Genomic DNA, 22,476 nt, shown 5'->3' with positions numbered 1-22,476 from the left:
CAGATGGCGGGGGTGACAGTATGGGAGATGGTGTTGAGTAAGTTGGTGGGGATGGGATCAGAGGAACAGGTGGTGCATTTCGAGGAGGAAAGAAGGCGGGAAGTTTCATCCTCGGTGATCTCAGGAAAAGAGGAGAAAGAGACCTGGGTAGGTTGGTTGAGGGAGAGGGTTAAAGGGTGAAGAGGAGGTGGTGGCTTGGTCGTGAACTCAAGGTTGATCTTTTGCACTTTGTCGCGGAAATAGTCGGCCAGTGATTGAGGAGAGAGAGAAGGGGGAGTAGGAGCGGGGGGCACTTTTAGGAGGGAGTTAAGGGTGGTGAAGAAACGACGAGGGTTGGAGCTGAGAGAATTGGTCAATTGGGTGTAATAGTCCTGTTTTGCACGGAATAGGGAGGAGTGGAGGGAGGATAGCATGAATTTGTAGTGGAGGAAGTCTGAAAGGGTACGAGATTTCCTCCAGAGGCGCTCAGCGGATCGGGTGCAGGAGCGAAGGTAACGGATGCAAGGAGTCAGCCAGGGCTGGGGATTGGTCCTTTTTGTGGGACGGGAGATGGATGGCGCGAGGGTGTCCAAAGCAGAGGAGAGAGCGGTATTGTAAGCGGAGACCGCTTTGTCGACAGTTGCGGAGGACGTGATGGAGGGGAGGAGATTAGAGATAGTAGATGATAAGGTGGACGGGTCAATAGCCTGGAGGTTCCTGGAGGTGGTGGTTAAAGTTGGACGGGGTGGAGGGGGGGGGGGTGAAGAAGTGTGAATGTGATCAGGTGATGGTCGGAGAGAGGAAGAGTTGAGACGTGGAAATTGGAAGGTGAGCCGGAGGAGGAGAGGACGAGGTCAAGACAATGGCCGTCACGGTGAGTAGGGGTGGTGGAGCACAGCTGGAGGTTGAAGGAGGATGTTAGGGTGAGGAACTTAGAAGCATGGGGGTCGGATAGGTCATCAGCATCTACGTTAAAGTCTCCGAGAATGAGGGACGGAGATGAGGGGTCAAGAAAGACAGAGAGCCAAGCATCAAAGTCTGTAAGGAAGGAAGGGAAGGATTTATCAGGGGGGCGGTAAATGACTGCCACTCTGAGTGGTAGCGGGTAGAATAGCCGGATGGAATGGGCTTCAAAGGATGAGAAGCAGTGAGACTGCGGAAGGTGGAGGGGTTGGAAACCACAGGAGGGTGAGAGTAGTAGCCCAACACCTCCGCCGCGGCCAACTGGGCGGGGCGTGTGGGAGAAGAGATAGCCTCCATGGCAGAGGGCTGCAACTAAGGCAGAGTCTTCTGGGGAGATCCAGGTTTCGGTTAGGGTGAGCAGTTGAAGGGAGCGAGAGATAAAGAGATCGTGGGTGAGAGACAGTTTGTTGCAGACTGAGTGGGCATTCCACAAGGCGCATGAGAAGGGGAGGGAGGAGGGGGGAAGGAGGGGAATAGAGACGAGATTGGAGACATCCCGGGATCGTTCGCAGGGATAGGACGGGGACAGGTGAGGGGGACCTGGATTAGGGTTAATGTCTCCCGCGGATAGCAGGAGGAGGAGCAAGAGAGTGCGGCGGAGGTCGGGCGATGAAGACGGGGTGTACTTAGGAGGAAAGGGGATGGGTTAATGGCAGGAAGGAAGTGCCGAAGGTTGAGAGCTAGGAAGGAGGAGGGGGACAAGAGGGATGGTGAGGTGAGGGATGGAGGTGAATAGGGTATTGCGGTGGCGGGCAGGGTGGGAGGGCAGCGGGTAGTTCTAATGGTAGACAGTGGGAGTGGGGGGGGGAAAGAAGATTAGGAAGGGACAGGGCAAGGAAGAGAACATGGACAGGGGCCTTAGGTGGTGAGTGAGGTGTAACAGGTGACTGTATAGTGACTGAGGTGTTAAGCAGTTAACAGGTGTTAATGGGTGACTATGTAATGACTGAGGTGTTAAGCTGATAGATAGGGCTTGAAGCTAGGTTTTGGGTTGGCGATTAGGTAAGTCAATGGCTGATAAGCTAGCAGGCAGGTAGGTAAGTCAATGGCTGAGAGGCTCGCAAGCAGGCAGGCAGGTTACTCGATTTGTTAACAGGCAGATGGATTGTAGCAAGCTGGAACAAGCTGAAGCAAGCAGGAACAAGCCGGAACAGGCAGGAACAGATGGACAAGCTGGAACAAGCAGGAACAGATGAACTGTGTCAGGATGAGCAGACGGACAAGCCGGGATCAGGAAGACTGGAACGAGCTGGAACACGCTGGAGCAGAAGAATCGGAGTAAGCAAGGAGAGGCTGGGTCAGGCAGGCTGGAACACACTGGAGCCGATGGACAGCAGGGGGAAGGCTGGATTGGCGGCTGGAACTAGCTGGACACGCTGGATCCGGTGGACTGGGGCAAGCCGGAAGAAGCTGAATCAGGCGGACTGGAACACACTGGAGCCGATAGACTGGAAGGATCAGGCGGACTGGAACAAGCTGGGCTCAGGAGAACTGGAACGAGCTGGAACACGCTGGCTGGATCAGGCGGGCTGGAGCCAATGGACTGGAACAAGCGGGCTGGAACACGCTGGAGCCGATGGACTGGAACAAGCGGGGGAAGCTGGGTCAGGCGAACTGGAACAAAGTGGGATTAGGAGGACTGGAACAAGCTTGAACACGCTGGAGCGGATTGACTGGAGCAAGCAGGGAGAAGCTGGATCAGGCGGACTGGGACACACTGGAGCCGATGGATTGGAATAGGCAGGGGGAAGGCTGGAACGGCGGACTGGAACAAGGTGGATCAGGAGCGCTGGAACGAGCTGGATCATGCTGGAGCCAGTGGACTGGAGCAAACACGGAGAAGCTGGATCAGGCGGACTGGAACGCAGTGGAGCCGATAGACTGGAACAAGCAGGGGGAAAACTGGAAAACTGGTACCGAACCTGTTGACGCAGGGCCCGGTGACCATTTAGGATCTATGCCGCTTTGGTCTTACGGCATGGCTATTGAGAGGGCGCAATTGAGAGACAAGGGCTATTCTAACAAGGTCATCTGCACTCTCTTGCAGGCCTGCAAGCGTTCCACTTCCGTGGCCTATGCTTGGATCTGGCGCCAGTTTGAGGCTGGTGTGCTTCTAAAGCGATCACACCCATGCGGGCTTCTGTCTCGCTGATAGTTGACATTTTGCAGGATGGTGTACAAAAAGGCTTGGCCTATAATTCCCTGTGTGTTCAAGTGGCAGTGTTGGCATGTTTTCGGGGGAAGGTCTCGGGCCTCTCCCTGGCTGCGCATCAGGACATTGCACGGTTTCTTAGGGGGGTGCTTCGGCTCCGGCCTCCCGTGCTGGCCCCTTGTCTGGCTTGGAACCTGGGGCTAGTATTAAAGGCTCTTCAGTGTTCGTCCCCTTTGAGCCGCTGAGGCGAGCTTCGGAGAAGGATGTGACTCTAAAGACAGTCTTTTTGGTGGCCATTACATCGGCGAGACTGGTGTCTGAGCTCCAGGCGCTGTCCTGTCTAGACCCATTTCTGCAATTCTCAGAGTCCGGAGTTACGGTACGTACTGTGCCTTCCTTCCTGCCTAAGGTGGTTTCAGCGTTTCACCTAAACCAGCCTATTTTTCTGCCCTCCTTTACTAGGGAGGAGTTTCCGGAATTTCGGGGGGAAGTTGCACCTTCTAGATGTGCGCAGGGCTCTGTTGCAGTATCTGCAGATGTCAAATGCTTTCAGGAGCTCTGATCACCTTTTTGTATTGTTGTCAGGCCCTCATAGAGGGTCTCCAAGGTCTAAAGCCACTATAGCCATTTTTTCTGCATATCTGCTTTCTGGCCGGCCTCCGCCTGACGCCTTTAAGGCACATTCCACAAGAGCGATTTCCTCCTCTTTGGCTGAGACGGGAGTACACTCTCTTCAAGAGGTATGTAGTGCAGCTACTTGGGCTTCTCAGCTCTCTTTTGCCCGTCATTACAGGCTGGATGTGGCTGCCAAGGCGGACGCGCTTTTTGGAGCACAAATGCTTGCCCGTGGTGTGGCTTGTTCCCGCCCTATCTAGGGATTGCTTTGATACATCCCATTCGTAATGGATTCATCTGTTGCTGATGACAAGGAAGGGAAAATTAGGTTCTTACCTTGGTAATTTTCTTTCCTTTAGTCACAGCAGATGAATCCATGACCCCTCCCTGATTGACTCTGTTTTGTGTTCAGTTTTTCCTGCAGACATATTCCCTCATTGGGAGAAGTTGGAAAACTGTCTTCAGGATTTCTGTTCTACTACAGGAGGTTGAGTTTGTCCCTCCTTTGTGTTATTGCTCCTGTTCTGGGGCGTTCGTTCGCTGTGAGGAAAGTTCATTTTATGCTACTTTGCGGTTTGACACTGCTTTGGAAGCTTCAAAATACTGAGAGGCAGATGGAGCTTGCCGTCCTAGAGGCACTATGGTTTTCAGTGTCCTCTATCTCCCCCTGCTGGTAGGTGGATACAACCCATTCGTAACGGATTCATCTGTTGTGACTAAAGGAAAGAAAATTACCAAGGTAAGAACCTAATTTTCCCTTAAGCGGGATGTGAGGTCTGTTATGAAGGGGTGGGGTGGATTTTATTAGGTAGCTAGGGCAGGTGTCCAATTGACAGTGACTATTGGAGTACCTCTTAATCACCTGGGTGACTGTATTGGCGGTGAGGAAAGCGAACTTTGACCAGATTCAGTCCGCTGGGTATTCCCCTGGGGGTGGGTCCAGAACATTGATGAGGTTATCAATGTCCGTGTTGTCCTGAGGTAGTGTTTTCCGTAGGTTTGCAATTTTTTCGTTGAAGTGTTTAGCAAGATTGTCTGCAGATGGGATGTCAGTATTTGTTGTGGTGATCGGCATTATGTCTAGCAATTTGTTCACGAGATGGTATAGTTTCTTCGTGTCTTTGTAATCCGGCCCTATTTTAGTTTGATCTTTTGGTCTGTCTTATTTCGTATTTGTATTTCCTTTGTAATTGTTTCCATACGTTGAGTGTATATTCATCTTTAATTTTTTTCCATGTGCGTTCCAATTTCCTGGATTGTGTTTTGAATTTTTTCAATTCTTCGTTGAACCACGGTATCGAGTTGTATCTGTGTGAGGTTCTTGTTCTTAAGGGTGCTATTTCGTCTAATATGTGTTTACATCTTTTGTCCCATTCTGATAGGTAGTATATGGAGTCTGTTTGTATTGTCCAATCATTATTGTATATCTGTTTTCAGAATGTTTCTGGGTCTATTTGGCCTCTCGTGGTGTAGGATGTGTGTTCTCGTATGTGGAGAGAACCTTTTTTCCGCCATTGTAGGGATAGGTTTAGTTTGTAATGATCTGTCCATGGAATTCCATTCAGTTTCTGTTATTGTTAGGTTCTGGTCCGTGGACAGTTTATATGAGATAAGGTCGAGTGTGTGTCCTTTCGTATAGGTTGATTGCATGTGTGGCCATTTGAGATCACATAGACGAAGGAAGTCCTTGCATTCTCATGCGTTGGTAGAGTTTGGGACTTTTAGGTGAAGGTTAATGTCCCCTAGTACTAATACATTGGAGTTGGGTATGCAGGTATTTGAGATGCAGTCCATGATGTTTGACTGGCTTTCATCCAATTGCATGGTGGTCTGTAAAAGTTTAGATGGTCGAGCAGGGTTTTGTGTTGGATTCTGATCGAGGCTATTTCGAGTTGGGTTGTTATGGATTCGCCTGTGTTTTCGATGGTGAAACAGGATCGGTATATAACCGCTATGCCTCCACCTCTCTTTTCCTTTCTGGTCCAGTGAGCGATTTTATATCCTGGAGGGCATAGGTTTAGGATGATTGGGTCCTCTTGATTATGGTTTCAGTGATGAAGAGTAGATCAAGTTTTGCTGGCATGATCCAATCTGTTGTTGTTGTTGTTTTGTTTACTGTGGATCTGGCGTTAGCGTAGCCTACTTGAATAGTTTGGTGTGGGTCTTCTGTGTTCGGTGTTATGTGGACTTTTGTCAGTTGTCAATTCATAGTTTGTGAGGGTTTTTTTATTTTATTTTTTTCCGTTCTGTTGGGGGTGTCCGTTTGTTTGTGTTCTTCCTTCATTTTGGTTGTTATTGGTGTGGTGAGGTGTGGTATATCTTTTTACTCTTTGGTAGTTGTGCAGTATGGGTATTGTGTTAATATCTGCGAGTGGGGTGGTGAGTGTTAGGTGGGTTAGCGATAAGGAATAGATACAGTGGGGGAAATAAGTATTTGATCCCTTGCTGATTTTGTAAGTTTGCCCACTGACAAAGACATGAGCAGCCCATAATTGAAGGGTAGGTTATTGGTAACAGTGAGAGATAGCACATCACAAATTAAATCCGGAAAATCACATTGTGGAAAGTATATGAATTTATTTGCATTCTGCAGAGGGAAATAAGTATTTGATCCCCCACCAACCAGTAAGAGATCTGGCCCCTACAGACCAGGTAGATGCTCCAAATCAACTCGTTACCTGCATGACAGACAGCTGTCGGCAATGGTCACCTGTATGAAAGACACCTGTCCACAGACTCAGTGAATCAGTCAGACTCTAACCTCTACAAAATGGCCAAGAGCAAGGAGCTGTCTAAGGATGTCAGGGACAAGATCATACACCTGCACAAGGCTGGAATGGGCTACAAAACCATCAGTAAGACGCTGGGCGAGAAGGAGACAACTGTTGGTGCCATAGTAAGAAAATGGAAGAAGTACAAAATGACTGTCAATCGACAAAGATCTGGGGCTCCACGCAAAATCTCACCTCGTGGGGTATCCTTGATCATGAGGAAGGTTAGAAATCAGCCTACAACTACAAGGGGGGAACTTGTCAATGATCTCAAGGCAGCTGGGACCACTGTCACCACGAAAACCATTGGTAACACATTACGACATAACGGATTGCAATCCTGCAGTGCCCGCAAGGTCCCCCTGCTCCGGAAGGCACATGTGACGGCCCGTCTGAAGTTTGCCAGTGAACACCTGGATGATGCCGAGAGTGATTGGGAGAAGGTGCTGTGGTCAGATGAGACAAAAATTGAGCTCTTTGGCATGAACTCAACTCGCCGTGTTTGGAGGAAGAGAAATGCTGCCTATGACCCAAAGAACACCGTCCCCACTGTCAAGCATGGAGGTGGAAATGTTATGTTTTGGGGGTGTTTCTCTGCTAAGGGCACAGGACTACTTCACCGCATCAATGGGAGAATGGATGGGGCCATGTACCGTACAATTCTGAGTGACAACCTCCTTCCCTCCGCCAGGGCCTTAAAAATGACCCAAAACATACAGCCAAGGCAACAAAGGAGTGGCTCAGGAAGAAGCACATTAGGGTCATGGAGTGGCCTAGCCAGTCACCAGACCTTAATCCCATTGAAAACTTATGGAGGGAGCTGAAGATGCGAGTTGCCAAGCGACAGCCCAGAACTCTTAATGATTTAGAGATGATCTGCAAAGAGGAGTGGACCAAAATTCCTCCTGACATGTGTGCAAACCTCATCATCAACTACAGAAGACGTCTGACCGCTGTGCTTGCCAACAAGGGTTTTGCCACCAAGTATTAGGTCTTGTTTGCCAGAGGGATTAAATACTTATTTCCCTCTGCAGAATGCAAATAAATTTATATACTTTCCACAATGTGATTTTCCGGATTTAATTTGTGATGTGCTATCTCTCACTGTTACCAATAACCTACCCTTCAATTATGGGCTGCTCATGTCTTTGTCAGTGGGCAAACTTACAAAATCAGCAAGGGATCAAATACTTATTTCCCCCACTGTAACTAGGAGTACTTTGATGATGATGTTCATTGTGATTTAGGTTCGTTTGGAGTAGAGGGTTAGAAAGTGTAATGTTTTCTGAGTCTTGCTCCAGATGTCCCGTCAATGTAATTATGTTCACTGTGGATAGTAATGGGGCTGTTTCTAATGCCTGGGTATGTGGGAGTGATTTGTTATAGTTGGATCTATCATTTATACATGGTTATATCCATAGGCTAGTAACTCGGGCCGAGCAGTGTGTGGGGTGATGTGTAATCTTCTACAATCCCTATATGCTCAGTTTCTCAATTTACTCCAGTGTTTTCTCAGTTTTCTTAGTTTTTAGATTCAGTGTTAGCTCATTTTTCTTAACTCTTAGTTTCAATTCTTACAAGTGGTTGTTCATTCAGTAATACAAATAATTATTCAAGTTTTCTTAATTTTTTGCTTCAGTCTTTTCTCAGTTATTTAGTTTTTAGTTTCAGTTCTTACAAGTAATTGTTCAATCAGTAGAATAAGTACCTCAGTTAAAGTTGGTGCAGGAGGCAATTCATCATCAATATTATTCATGGTTCGTATGTTGTTGTCTAAGGTCGGTTTCGGATTCTTTTACCGGCGGTCGTAGGCTGCTCTTGCCCGGCAGCTGATACGGGCGATGTTGACCAACCACGTGCTGCTCCTGGCCCTGCGCTGCTCTCCTTATGCTCCTACGATTGCCACCGATATCTGCTCTCTCTCCTGCTCCTCTCAGCCGCTCTCCTCCGTTTTCGTAGCACAATGTGTGCGGCGCTCCGCTTCCTTCCTCTAGCCAGCATCTGTCTTCCTCCCGACACTTATCGTTCCCTTCCTCACCCTGCCGAACCCGGCGGGCACTCGACCGAATAGTCCCACTCAGCCCACCCCAGGCGTCTTATGTAATTGGAACCCCTTTTACGGACAGCAGTTGGACATTTTTAAAAAAATTTTTATTACATTTGTACCCCGCACTTTCCCACTCATGGCAGGCTCAATGCGGCTTACATGGGGCAACGGAGGGTTAAGTGACTTGCCCAAAGTCACAAGGAGCTGCCTGTGCCTGAAGTGGGAATTGAACTCAGTTCCTCAGTTCCCCAGGACCAAAGTCCACCACCCTAACCACTAGGCCACTCCTCCACTCTGAGGTTGAAAAGAGAGAGTGTACTATCTGTAGCTAATATTTTCAACTGTGATTCTAGTTTATAATTAGTACCATCAAGTACTACCTCATCAATTAGATTTGGATTACGAGGGTGACTAAACTACAAACATTTAGTCTTTTCAGTGTTGATTTTTAGTTTAGTGGATATAGCCCACAACTGCAAACAATCCAATACCTGAGGTGGTAATATCTGCATAAATGGGTGTAACATTTAAGCGTGTAATATATGTGACCTTGGAAGCTAATCCGTGCCTTTTTTGTTTTGCCATCAGACTTATGTTTAAGGATGCGTTTGAATGCATGCGTAAACTCCGTGTCAATCTCAGTTTCATTCATGATCACAACCCAAAGGTAGGTTTCGTGTTGTCTTTTGGCTTCTGGCCAGCTTGGAAAGATATATTGGTTTTTCATTTAGGATTTAGTGCCTGACTGCTTTTACCTGTGAGTTGAACTACAGCAATTCTAAAATATCTTTTTGTCTGAGATTGTTTCTGTTTGTACTTTACAATATGCAGACATACTAAGAAAACAAAAAGATAACTTTTTTTAATACCTTTTCTTAACCACAAAAATACCGTTATTTTTAAATGATTTCCCGTTTAATTATTAGTGGTTATGATGTGTGGCACATATGGTGCATGCTGCTTCCTATTTGTCTGTTTCCAAGCGTAATAGACTTGGCTTGTTTCATTCATGTCCATTTCCAATGTTTTCAGGGATAACTGTATAGTTTGCAATTAAATAATGCTGTTTGGGTCATGTGACGCTATGGTGGAGAGAGGACGTGAGTGAACTTCTCTCCATAGCCTAACTGCTTGTCGTGGAATCTGCAAGAGTATTGATCTCCCCATAAAACGTAAAAATCGAAAGATTGCAGCTGGAGAATTGAAAAAACCCGGTAACCCCGACATGGCAGCAAAATCAGCTCAAAAAGAGAAGCAGAAGGGTAAGGCGAATGAGTACAAAATGGCGGCATCTCCTTCCGAGCTGGGCCCTTCTGTATCATCCGCCTGGGTGGCGGACATCACGTCAGAGCTGACGGTGGTAATGGAAGAACTGTTGGAGCGCTGATTTGCCCCGTTGGATCGTGAACTTGATAACAAGCTGGAGCAATTAACTACCAAACTGGAAGATTTAACCAAAGAATGCGTGAAATGGAAGAACAAATGGCGGGAGTAGAGGGCGCACAGCAGGACCACAAGAAAAAGTTGTCAGAATTGAAATCCAAAGTTGAGGATTTAAAGAACCACTTCAGGTGGAATAATATCCGTCTGGTGGGTTTACCTGAAGCGCTGGGAGGAAAACAGCTGGAACGGTTTCTAGAGCAATGGCTTATAAAAATAATTGAGTTCCTAACAGCTCTTGGTCCTCTTCGATTAGAAAGAGCCTGCCGGTTGGGTGCGTGTCAGTCGGAGGGCGCCAATCCGCGAGTGATTATATGCAGAGTGCTGAATTTTGCACACAAGCAAATTATACTGCAAGCAGCTCGCTCACATAAAGCATTGACTTATGAAAATAAGCAGATTCTTTGCTTCCAAGACTATTCCACAGGACTAGCAGCTAGGAGACGAGCCTTTTCATCAGTGTGCTCCAAGCTGTTCGATCTGAAGATTCATTTTACTCTGCAATATCCTGCTACAATGAAAATTACACATAATGGGACAGTGAAATCATTTGTGTCAGAAAGAGAAGCAAAAGAATACGTGGAAAACTTAGAGCAGCGAGAATCAAGTGTATCAGCAGTAACATAATAGATGACAGCAGAAAAAGACCTGCACGGTCCATCCAGTCTGCCCAACAAGATAACTCATATGTGCTACTTTTTGTGTATACCCTACTTTGATTTGTACCTGTGCTCTTCAGGGCACAGACCGTATAAATCTGCCCAGCACTATCCCCGCCTCCCAACCACCAGCCCCGCCTCCCACCACCGGCTCTGGCACAGACCGTATAAGTCTGCCCAGCACTATCTCTGCCTCCCAACCACCAGTCCCGCTTCCCACCACCGGCTCTGGCACAGACCGTATAAGTCTGCCCAGCACTATCCCCGCCTCCCAACCACCAGCCCCGCCTCCCGATCTTGACTAAGCTCCTGAGGATCCATTCCTTCTGCACAGGATTCCTTTATGCTTATCCCACGCATGTTTGAATTCCGTTACCTTTTTCATTTCCACCACCTCCCGCGGGAGGGCATTCCAAGCATCCAGTACTCTCTCCGTGAAAAAATACTTCCTAACATTTTTCTTGAGTCTGCCCCCCTTCAATCTCATTTCATGTCCTCTCGTTCTACCACCTTCCCATCTCCGGAAAAGGTTCGTTTGCAGATTAATACCTTTCAAATATTTGAACGTCTGTATCATATCACCCCTGTTCCTCCTTTCCTCCAGGGTATACATGTTCAGGTCAGCAAGTCTCTCCTCATACGTCTTGTAACGCAAATCCCATACCATTCTCGTAGCTTTTCTTTGCACCGCTTCAATTCTTTTTACATCCTTCGCAAGGTACGGCCTCCAAAACTGAACACAGTACTCTAGGTGGGGCCTCACCAAAGACTTATACAGGGGCATCAACACCTCCTTTCTTCTGCTGGTCACACCTCTCTCTATACAGCCTAACAAACTTCTAGCTACGGCCACCGCCTTGTCAAACTGTTCCGTCGCCTTCAAACCCTCAGATACTATCACCCCAAGATCCCTCTCTCCGTCCGTATCTATCAGACTCTCCCCGCCTAACACATACGTCTTCCGTGGATTTCTATTCCCTAAGTGCATCACTTTGCATTTCTTCGCATTGAATTTTAATTGCCAAACCTTAGACCATTCTTCTAGCTTCCTCAGATCCTTTTTCATGTTTTCCACTCCCTCCGGGGTGTCCACTCTGTTACAGATCTTAGTATCATCCGCAAATAGGCAAACTTTACCTTCTAACTCTTTGGCAATGTCACTCACAAATATATTGAACAGAATCGGCCCCAGCACCGATCCCTGAGGCACTCCACTACTCACCTTTCCCTCCGAGCGAATTCCATTCACCACCACCCTCTGGCGTCTGTCCGTCAACCAGTTCCTAATCCAGTTCACCACTTCGGGTCCTATCTTCAGCCCATCCAGTTTATTTAAGAGCCTCCTGTGGGGAACCGTGTCAAAAGCTTTGCTGAAATCTAAGTAGATTACGTCCATAGCTCGTCCCTGATTCAGTTCTCCTGTTACCCAATCAAAGAACTCAATGAGATTCGTTTGGCACGATTTCCCTTTGGTAAAACCATATTATCTCGGATCTTGCAACTTATTGGCTTCCAGGAAATTCACTATCCTTTCCTTCAGCATGGCTTCCATTACTTTTCCAATAACAGAAGTGAGGCTTACCGGCCTGTAGTTTCCAGCTTCTTCCCTATCACCACTTTTGTGAAGAGGGACCACCTCCGCCGTTCTCCAATCCCTCGGAACCTCTCCCGTCTGCAAGGATATATTAAACAAATCTTTATGAGGACCCGCCAAAACCTCTCTGAGCTCCCTCAATATCTTGGGGTGGATCCCGTCCGGTCCCATGGCTTTGTCCACCTTTAGCTTTTCAAGTTGTTCATACACACTTTCTTCCGTGAACGGTGCTCTATCCACTTCATTCTCATTTGTACTATTTCCAGTCCATCGCGGTCCTTCTCCAGGATTTTCTTCTGTGAAAACAGAACAAAAGTATCTATTTAGCAAATTTGCTTTTTCTTCATCATTATCCACATAGCGGTTCGCAGTATCTTTTAGTCTCACAATTCCCTTTTTAGTCATTCTTGTTTCACTAATATACCTGAAGAAATTTTTGTCACCCCTCCTTACATTTCTAGCCATTTGTTCTTCCATTTGCACTTTTGCCAGTCGTATCTCTCTCTTGGCTTCTTTCAGTTTCATCCGGTATTCCTCCATGTGTTCCTTTTCTTCAGTTTTTCTGTATTTCTGGAACGCCAACTCTTTAGCCTTTATTTTCTCAACCACTTGCTTGGAGAACCATATCAGTTTCCTTTTTCTCTTGCTTTTTATTTACTTTCCTTACATAAAGGTTCGTGGCCCTATTTATAGCTTCTTTCAGCCTGGACCACTGTCCTTCCACTTCTCGAACTTCCTCCCAGCCCATCATCTCCTTCCTCAGGTATTCCCCCATTTTACTAAAGTCAGCACGCTTGAAATTCAGGACTTTGAGTTTTGAGTGGCCGCTCTCCTCTTTAGCTGTTATATCAAACCAAACCATTTGATGGTCACTGCTGCCCAGGTGGGCACCCACTGGGATATTTGACACGCTATCCCCATTTGTGAGCACCAGATCCAGTGTCGCTCCCTCCCTCGTGGGTCCCTTCACCATTTGTCTGAGCAAAACACTTTGGAAAGCATCCACGATCCCTCTACTTCTTTCCGATTCTGCAAACGGAACCTTCCAATCTACATCCGGCAGATTGAAATCTCCCAGCAACAGCACCTCTCTCTTGCTTCCCAACTTTTGAATATCTGCGATCAGGTCTTTATCTAATTCCTCCAATTGTGTCAGAGGTCTGTAGACAACACCCACATGGACAGAGGTTCTATCATCTGTTTTTAAGGTGATCCATATCGCTTCTTCCTTTCCCCAGGTCCCTGTCATTTCAGTCGCTGTGATATCATTCCTCACATACAGAGCTACTCCTCCACCTTTATGACCCTCTCTATCCTTCCTAAATAGATTATAGCCTGGTATGCTTGCATCCCATTCATGGGAACCATTGAGCCACATCTCCGTGATTGCAACAACATCCAAGTCTGCCTCCAACATCAGGGCCTGAAGGTCATGAACTTTATTGCTTAGACTGTGAGCATTTGTGGTCATCGCTTTCCATCTACATTTCCTGGTTTGCGTTTCAACATTAGTGATTTGGGGGTTTCTTTTCTCTTTGGGTAACTTCATATCTTTTTGTTCCACTTTTATTGTTTTTTCTATGGCTTCCATTCTGTTTTCAAGAACATCACAGTGCTGTAATGGAGTAAAAGAATTTTGTAGGGGCAACACTTGTGAGGTTGGATGCTTTCTTGTCATGTAACGAAGTCTGCCTGAGCCTACCGTGATCCATCTATTCTTAGGTGGTTTTATTCTTTGTGGTAGTGGTGATAATTTGGTATGATTCTGTGCAGTTTGATATAGTGCGGTCCTAGATGCTGCTTTAAGTGCATCTAGTCCCTGTTTTACTTTACTGAGCTCGTGTTTTAATCTAGTGAGCTTGCAGACAGATAGGACAAGCCTTAAGTCTCCAGATAATTGGTCTTGAAACTAAAGCACCACAATTATTACAGAGAATAAAAGTCATCCTGGTTGGTTGAAATGGGTATGAACAGGTGTGATATAGTGAGAACAGCAGCCTATGGATATGTTGGCTGAGATTCTTATTTTTACAGTAGTAATCCTTAGCTGGTGAGTAGAAGACTGGGGATTCCTGTGATAATGAGGGGTTTTCTTTTCAGAGACATTTGTAATATGGGTGGAGTTAATTTGTGGTAAGTAGTGTATTTGGGGAAGTTATTTATGAAGTGTCCGTCTTGGGGTGGGTGGGTTGAGGGGCAGGGTGGGTGGGCTTAAGCTTAAGACCTTAGGAATGTGTCTGCTGCAACCTAGAAATAGGCATTTCCCCCATAGTTTTAAACTGAAACCTTTTCTAGAGGTAGGAACTAAACAGCCAAGAACTCCTTTTTTCTAAACGGCAGTTATTTTCTTTTCCTTGGCTGCTGGAGAGTTAGCTCATCCAGTGACCTCAATTAAGTGATAATTAAGGTGTGGGGGAAGTAGAATACTTGCATAGGTTACTGAATCAGCTAAAAGAGCCTGTTCAAAAGAGGCCCCTTAGATCCAAAGTATATAAAGAGGAAAGGTCCCACTGAACTTTCTTTCTGAGAAGTTCTGAGAGAAGAGGACATTTCTCTGGTAAGTGAACGCTACTTTGCTTGTGCTTTGGGAACTTAAAGATTGGGGTTTAAAGGAGGAATTGTAGGTTAGTGTTAGGCAAAATTAAAAAGCAAATTTTAACAGCTAATCCCATAGTCTTTTCCACTTAGTTTTAAAAACTAAGGGGAATACTAAATTAGATCCTGCAGTGGCTGTTAGATTCTATCTGTTAATGCTGTGGTCCAACAGCCACTGCAGGATCTAATTTAGTATTCCCCTCCACCCTCCCCAACACCCACCCACCCCTAGGACAACTCCTCATTTATAGTCAGTTATTGTAATTAGGGTAACAAGCAAGGAGTGCTCTTACAGAGTTTTAAATAGATTTCATTACCATCTAAGAAGGAAATACTAAATAAATTATACAATATACTATATAAAGTAAAAGACACTTTTATATTAGGCTAATATCCTTAATACTGTAGCAAGTTTTAAATTATTGAAAAACTCAAAAAACACTAAGATGGAGTCAGCAGTCCAGCAGCGAGAGGGGTGCCATCCAGTCTTTTGCATTGAGTGTCACATGTATGATTATCTCCCAGTTGGTGAGATGTCATATGTGTATGCCTGATGCAAAGAGCTCCTAGCTCTTAGAGAACGTGTCCGTTCTCTTGAGGCTAGAGTAGCAGACTTGGTGGAGCTGAGGGAGACAGAGAGGTACATAGAGGAGACCTACAGGGATGTTGTAGAGAAGTCCTACCTCCAGTCTAGTAGCCCTTGTGCTACCTTGGAGGAGGGAGGTCTCCTAGAAGGAGAGCATCACTCTGGTGAAGTAGGAAGTACTCCTGTAGGCAGGACCTGCACACCAGGGGATGTACTATCCTCTCGCACCGAGGATATGTCTCCAAGTGCTGGCCAGGAGGGAAAGGTTAGGACAGCTGTTGTAGTTGGTGATTTGATCATTAGGCATATAGATAGCTGGGTGGCTGGTGGACGTGAGGATCGCCTGGTGACTTACCTGCCTGGTGCGAAGGTGGCGGACCTCACGCGTCACCTAGATAGGATTCTAGATAGTGCTGGGGAGGAGTCCGCTGTCTTGGTACATGTGGGTACCAATGACATAGGAAAATATGGGAGAGAGGTTCTGGAAGCCAAATATAGGCTCTTAGGTAGAAAGATCAAATCCAGATCCTCTAGGGTAGCATTTTCTGAAATGCTACCTTTTCCACGCGCAGGGCCCAAGAGACGGGCAGAGCTCCGGAGTCTCAATGCGTGGATGAGACGATGGTGCAGGGAGGAGGGTTTTAGATTTGTTAGGAACTGGGCAACATTCTGGGGAAGGGGAAGCCTATTCCGAAAGGATGGGCTCCACCTTAACCAGGGTGGGACCAGGCTCTGGCGTCGGCATTTAAAAAGGAGATAGAGCAGCTTTTAAACTAGAAATGGGGGGAAGGCTGACAGTTGCTCAAAAACGCATGGTTCGGGAAAAGGTATCTTGCAAAGATACCTCACAAACAGGAAAGATAGGGTTTCTGGATAGTGAGGTTGCACAACAGACCGTGGTAGGCCAGGTGCCCTTAAATACAACTAAAGATCAGACAAAAGATGGCAAATCAATAGTGTCAGGTACTAAGCATCATGCAAATAGGAACAACAAACATACTCTGAAATGTCTAAATGCAAATGCTAGGAGTCTAAGAAATAAGATGGGAGAGTTGGAATATATTGCACTAAATGAAAAATTGGATATAATAGGCATTACTGAGACCTGGTGGAAGGAGGATAACCAGTGGGACACTGTCATACCGGGGTACAAAGTATATCGTAGTGATAGGGTGGACTGGACTGGTGGAGGGATAGCATTGTATATTAACGAGAGCCTTGACTCAGATAGAGTACAAATTCAGCAGGACACAAATCACACCTTAGAATCATTGTGGGTTGAAATTCTATGTATAAAAGGGAAAAAAACGGTGATAGGCGTGTACTACCGTCCGCCTCGTCAGGATGAGCAGGTAGACGCAGAAATGATAAAAGAAATCAGAGACGCGAACAAAATGGGCAATGTGATAATAATAGGTGACTTCAATTATCCAAATATAGACTGGGTAAATGTAACATCGGGACACGCTACAGAGGTACAATTCCTTGATGAAATCAAGGACAGCTTTATGGAGCAGCTAGTGCAGGAGCCGACGAGAGAAGGAAAAATTCTAGACTTGGTCCTTAGTGGAGCGCATGATCTAGTGAGTAACGTTATGGTACTGGGGCCGCTTGATAACAGTGATCATAATATGATCAGTTCTGATATCGACCTTGAAGTAACTATACACAGAAAGTCAAATACGTTAGCGTTTAACTTTAAAAAAGGAGACTATGATAAAATGAGAAGAACGGTAAAAAAAAACTTAGCGGGGCAACTGAGAGAGTAAAAACTGTACAACAGGCGTGGACGCTGTTCAAAAATATCATCCTGGAGGCCCAGGCCATACATATTCCGCGAATTAGAAAAGAAAGACGGAACTCCAAAAGACAGCCGGCCTGGTTGAAAAGTGAGGTGAAGGAAGCTATTAGGGCTAAAAGAAATGCCTTCAGAAAATGGAAGAAGGAACCGTCTGAAAATAACAAGAAGCAGCATAAGGAGTGTCAAAGCAAATGCAAGGCGCAGATAAAGAAGGCCAAGAGGGATTATGAAAAGAAGATAGCATTAAAGGCAAAAAAACATAGTAAAAATGTTTTTCGGTATATTAAAAGCAGGAAGCTGGCAAAAGAATCGGTTAGGCCGCTGGATGACCGAGGGGTAAAAAGGGAGATCAAGGAAGACAAAGACATAGCGGAGAGACTGAATGAATTCTTTGCTTCGGTCTTCACCGAGGAAGATTTGGGTGGGATACCGGTGTCGGAAATGGTATTTCAAGCGGACGAGTCGGAGAAACTTACTGACTTCACGGTAAACCTGGAGGACGTAATGGGGCAGTTCAGCAAACTGAAGAGTAGCAAATCTCCTGGACCGGATGGTATTCATCCTAGAGTACTGATAGAACTGAAAAATGAGCTACTGCTAGTGATATGCAACTTATCCTTAAAATCGAGATTGGAGGGTGGCCAATGTAACGCCGATTTTTAAAAAAGGCTCCAGGGGAGATCCGGGAAATTATAGACCGGTGAGTCTGACGTCAGTGCCGGGGAAAATGGTAGAGGCTATTATTAAAAACAAAATTACAGAGCACATCCGAGGACATGGATTACTGAGACCAAGTCAGCACGGCTTTTGTGTGGGGAAATCTTGCCTGACCAATTTACTTCAATTCTTTGAAGGAGTAAACAAACATGTGGACAAAGGGGAACCGGTTGATATTGTGTATCTGGATTTTCAAAAGGCGTTTCACAAGGTACCTCATGAAAGGCTACAGAGGAAATTGGAGGGTCATGGGATAGGAGGAAATGTCCTATTGTGGATTAAAAACTGGTTGAAGGATAGGAAACAGAGAGTGGGGTTAAATGGGCAGTATTCACAATGGAGAAGGGTAGTTAGTGGGGTTCCTCAGGGGTCTGTTTTAGGACCGCTGCTGTTTAATATATTTATAAATGATTTAGAGATGGGAGTAACTAGTGAGGTAATTAAATTTGCTGATGACACAAAGTTATTCAAAGTTGTTAAATCGCGACAGGATTGTGAAAAATTACAAGAGGACCTTACGAGACTGGGAGACTGGGCGGCTAAATGGCAGATGACGTTTAATGTGAGCAAGTGCAAGGTGATGCATGTGGGAAAAAAGAACCCGAATTATAGCTACGTTATGCAAGGTTCCACGTTAGGAGTTACGGACCAAGAAAGGGATCTGGGTGTCGTCGTCGATAATACGCTGAAACCTTCTGCTCAGTGTGCTGCTGCGACTAGGAAAGCGAATAGAATGTTGAGTATTATTAGGAAAGGTATGGAAAACAGGTGTGAGGATGTTATAATCCCATTGTATCGCTCCATGGTGCGACCGCACCTTGAGTATTGTGTTCAATTCTGGTCGCCGCATCTCAAGAAAGATATAGTAGAATTGGAAAAGGTGCAGCGAAGGGTGACTAAAATGATAGCGGGGATGGGACGACTTCCCTATGAAGAAAGATTAAGGAGGCTAGAGCTATTCAGCTTGTAGAAGAGATGGCTGAGGGGAGACATGATAGAGGTATATAAAATAATGAGTGGAGTGGAACAGGTGGATATGAAGCGTCTGTTCACGCTTTCCAAAAATACTAGGAGTAGGGGGCATGCGATGAAACTACAGTATAGTAAATTTAAAACAAATTGGAGAAACTTTTCTTCACCCAACGTATAATTAAACTCTGGAATTCGTTGCCGGAGAAAGTGGTGAAGGCGGTTAGCTTAACAGAGTTTAAAAAGGGGTTGGACAGTTTCCTAAAGGACAAGTCCATAAACCACTACTAAATGGACTTGGGAAACATCCACAATTCCAGGAATAACATGTATAGAATGTTTGTACGTTTGGGAAGCTTGCCAGGTGCCCGTGGCCTGGATTGGCCGCTCTCGTGGACAGGATGCTGGGCTCGATGGACCCTTGGTCTTTTCCCAGTATGGCATTACTTATGTACTTATGTACTTATATCTGTAGAGCTGCACTTAAATGTATCAGAAGAAATGTCCAGGTGTACAGCTCTAAGGATTGGGACATGCAAATCACAATTTTAGCAGAGTAGATAACAAAAACAGGAAAGATATAAAGATATAAATGCAGAATTAAGCCAGAGCAATTCTTATCTGTGAGTGTCCTTTAGGCAGGAGTCAGTAAAAGACCATGTGGTTTAACTGCTCCTCCTCCAACACAAGCTACCAGCCACACCTTAACCTACAGATTTACAAGCCAGATGGGGGGAAGGGTACATAGTAACATAGTAGATGACGGCAGAAAAAGACCTGCACGGTCCATCCAGTCTGCCCAAGAAGATAAATTCATATGTGCTACTTTTTTTATTTGTACTGTCCTCTTCAGTGCACAGACCGTATAAGTCTGGCCAGCCCTATCCCCGCCTCCCAACCACCAACCCCGCCTCCCAACCACCAGCTCTGGCACAGACCGTATAAGTCTGCCCAGCACTATCCCTGCCACCCACCACCGGCTCTGGCACAGACCGTATAAGTCTGCCCAGCACTATCCCCGCCTCCCAACCACCAGCTCTGGCACAGACCGTATAAGTCTGCCCAGCACTATCCCTGCCACACACCACCGGCTCTGGCACAGACCGTATAAGTCTGCCCAGCACTAGTCCCCCCTCCCAACCACCAGCCCCAGCACAGACCGTATATGTCTGCCCACACTAGCTCCGCCTCCCAACCACCAGCTCTGCCACCCATTCTAGGCTAAGCTCCTGAGGATCCCTTTCTTCTGCACAGGATTCCTTTATGTTTATCCCACGCATGTTTGAATTCCGTTACCGTTTTCATCTCCACCACCTCCCGCGGGAGGGCATTCCAAGCATCCACCACCCTCTCCGTGAAAAAATACTTCCTGACATTCTTCTTGAGTCTGCCCCCCTTCAATCTCATTTCATACACTTTTAGGAGCAAACAAAAGATCTAATTCTTTTGGTACTTTTCAGATTAAACAGGTAAACCAGTTTAAAACACAGCAAGTAAATTACAATATTAGCAGAGCAGATATAACTGAAGAGTTAACGTATTTAACCTAATGACAAATATTGGGTATGGACTCTTCTAGTAGCATGGGTGCTGACTGATGGAAAGCAAGTTGGGCGATCTGCAAGAGAGCTTAATACGACAGCAGAAGAGAAGTTACATGTTACATGTTGGTGACGGACTCGAGTTCAAGCCTAGGTTCAAAGTTGGGGGTTGTTGGTTTTTGAATAATGTGGGAGAGTTATAAATGGGGATTTGAAGGTGTAATCTAAATATTAAGAATATGGGAAGATAAGAGAAAGGGGAATTGAAGGATCGGCAGGGTGCGTTGGGAGTATAAATGTTGAATGTTTCAAATGTGTAAAAAGGAATAATGGGGAGTGTGGGGTATAAAGCCTAAATAAAGACGAGTGGTTGGGTAAGCGTTAAGTCGTGATGGCTTCCTGCATGGAGGCATATGAGAGGGGGGAACAGAGGGGGGAGGGGGAGAGCGGGGGGGGGAAGACTGGGGGGAAATAGGGATGTATGTTAAACAGAGGGACAGATGGCATGGGAGGGTTTACGAAGGGAAAGACGTGTGTAGATGAGATAAATGAATGGGATGTGTGTTACACATGGCTTTTTGTACATTGGCTGAAAATGAGGATGTGGATTACAGAGGGGAGGGGCCAGGAGCTGGGATGGCTTCTCTTGTTTCACATAATTGTTCATTGGTTGATATTGTGTACTACCATAAAGTGAGATGATTAAAATAGTTAGTTGGAATGTGGGTGGTATTCACTCACCTATCTAAAGATCAAAAATCCTGCAATACCTTCAGAGAATCAGAGTAGATGTATTTCTGTTACAAGAGACACATCTCTCGGATTTGGAACATGCAAAATTAGTTAGATGGTGGGTAGGAGACTGTATTGCTTCATCTGCGGAGGGTCGCAAAGGAGGAGTGGCTATCCTTTTTTAGGAAAGGAGTAGCTTCACAAATTCACAATTTGATTAAAGACCCAGGAGACCGATTTGTTTTTTGTAGTGTCACAATTGCCAGGCGACAGATAGTACAGGGTAGTATATATGCCCCAAATAGGCTAGATTTCAAATTTTACAAACGATTACTCCTGATTCTCAAAAAAAAAAATAGAGTCACTACCAGTGATGATGGGGGGTGATTTCAACATGACATGGGATATGCAGATGGATAGATCCCACCCACCAGTGGATTTAAGGAATAAGAGTACTAGAGGGCTACCAGATATGTGCGCTATGTTAGATCTTATAGATGTCTGGTGTACACTGCATCCAACAGACAGGGAATATACACACCAATCAAGAGCCCATAATAATCAAGGATTGACTATTTACTGAGTTCACGTGAGAACTTTACTCATATTACTAAAGTGGTAATTGGCCCATGTGTGATCTCGGATCAATCAGCAGTATGGATGACTTGGCAAGTGGGAGATCCAGAACAAGATTTTGGGGGTTGGGCATTTCCCAGTTATCTTTACAAAGACGGTAGATTTCGGGAATTTCTCATAGCTAAATGGGAGGAATGTAGACATTTTAACGAGGAATTGGTAAGAGAGGCTATGACATATTGGGAAGCAGCGAAAGCAGTAATGAGAGGGGAGATTATTAGTTATGTTAGTCATTATAAAAGGACCCGAGACCGAGAAATAATGTGTTTGGAGAGGCAATTAACAAGTTTGAAACATCAATACGGTAAATACCCGAATCCTAGAGTGAGACAGGAATTAATCTCGGTCCAAACAGCTGTGAACTCTCTGTTGCATGAGAGGGCGGTAAAATCTCAGGTTTATTTCCGATTCCAATTATATAAGCATGGAAATAAGGGAGGTAAACTTCTAGCTAAATTAATAGCTCCATGGTATGTTTCAAGGAATATAGTGGCCATTAAAGGCATAGATGGGGAAATAAGGGATGCCTTTTCTTTGTATTTTCAAAATATTTATAGTGCAAAGGAAGATCAAGGCCTGCAAAACATAGTAACCCCTTTGCTGACACAAATAGAGAGTCTACATTTGAATACCGCTATAAGCTGTGATGAAGTATCCTGGGCTATTGGTCAAAGTAAAT

General features: G+C 45.6%; 1 protein-coding gene across 1 annotated transcript in view; it reads left to right on the top strand.

The window, feature by feature from the left end:
- Positions 1–22,476, top strand: part of ELP1 (elongator complex protein 1) — a 1,128,708-nt gene that overhangs the window by 676,479 nt on the left and 429,753 nt on the right. Inside the window, 1 exon segment of the mRNA XM_030194341.1 lies at positions 9,113–9,194. Within this exon segment, the coding sequence (XP_030050201.1) occupies positions 9,113–9,194 (82 nt within the window).

This window comes from Microcaecilia unicolor, chromosome 2, assembly GCF_901765095.1.
Source record: "Microcaecilia unicolor chromosome 2, aMicUni1.1, whole genome shotgun sequence".
Taxonomy (NCBI): domain Eukaryota; kingdom Metazoa; phylum Chordata; class Amphibia; order Gymnophiona; family Siphonopidae; genus Microcaecilia; species Microcaecilia unicolor.
This window is presented reverse-complemented; position numbering and strand designations above follow the sequence as displayed.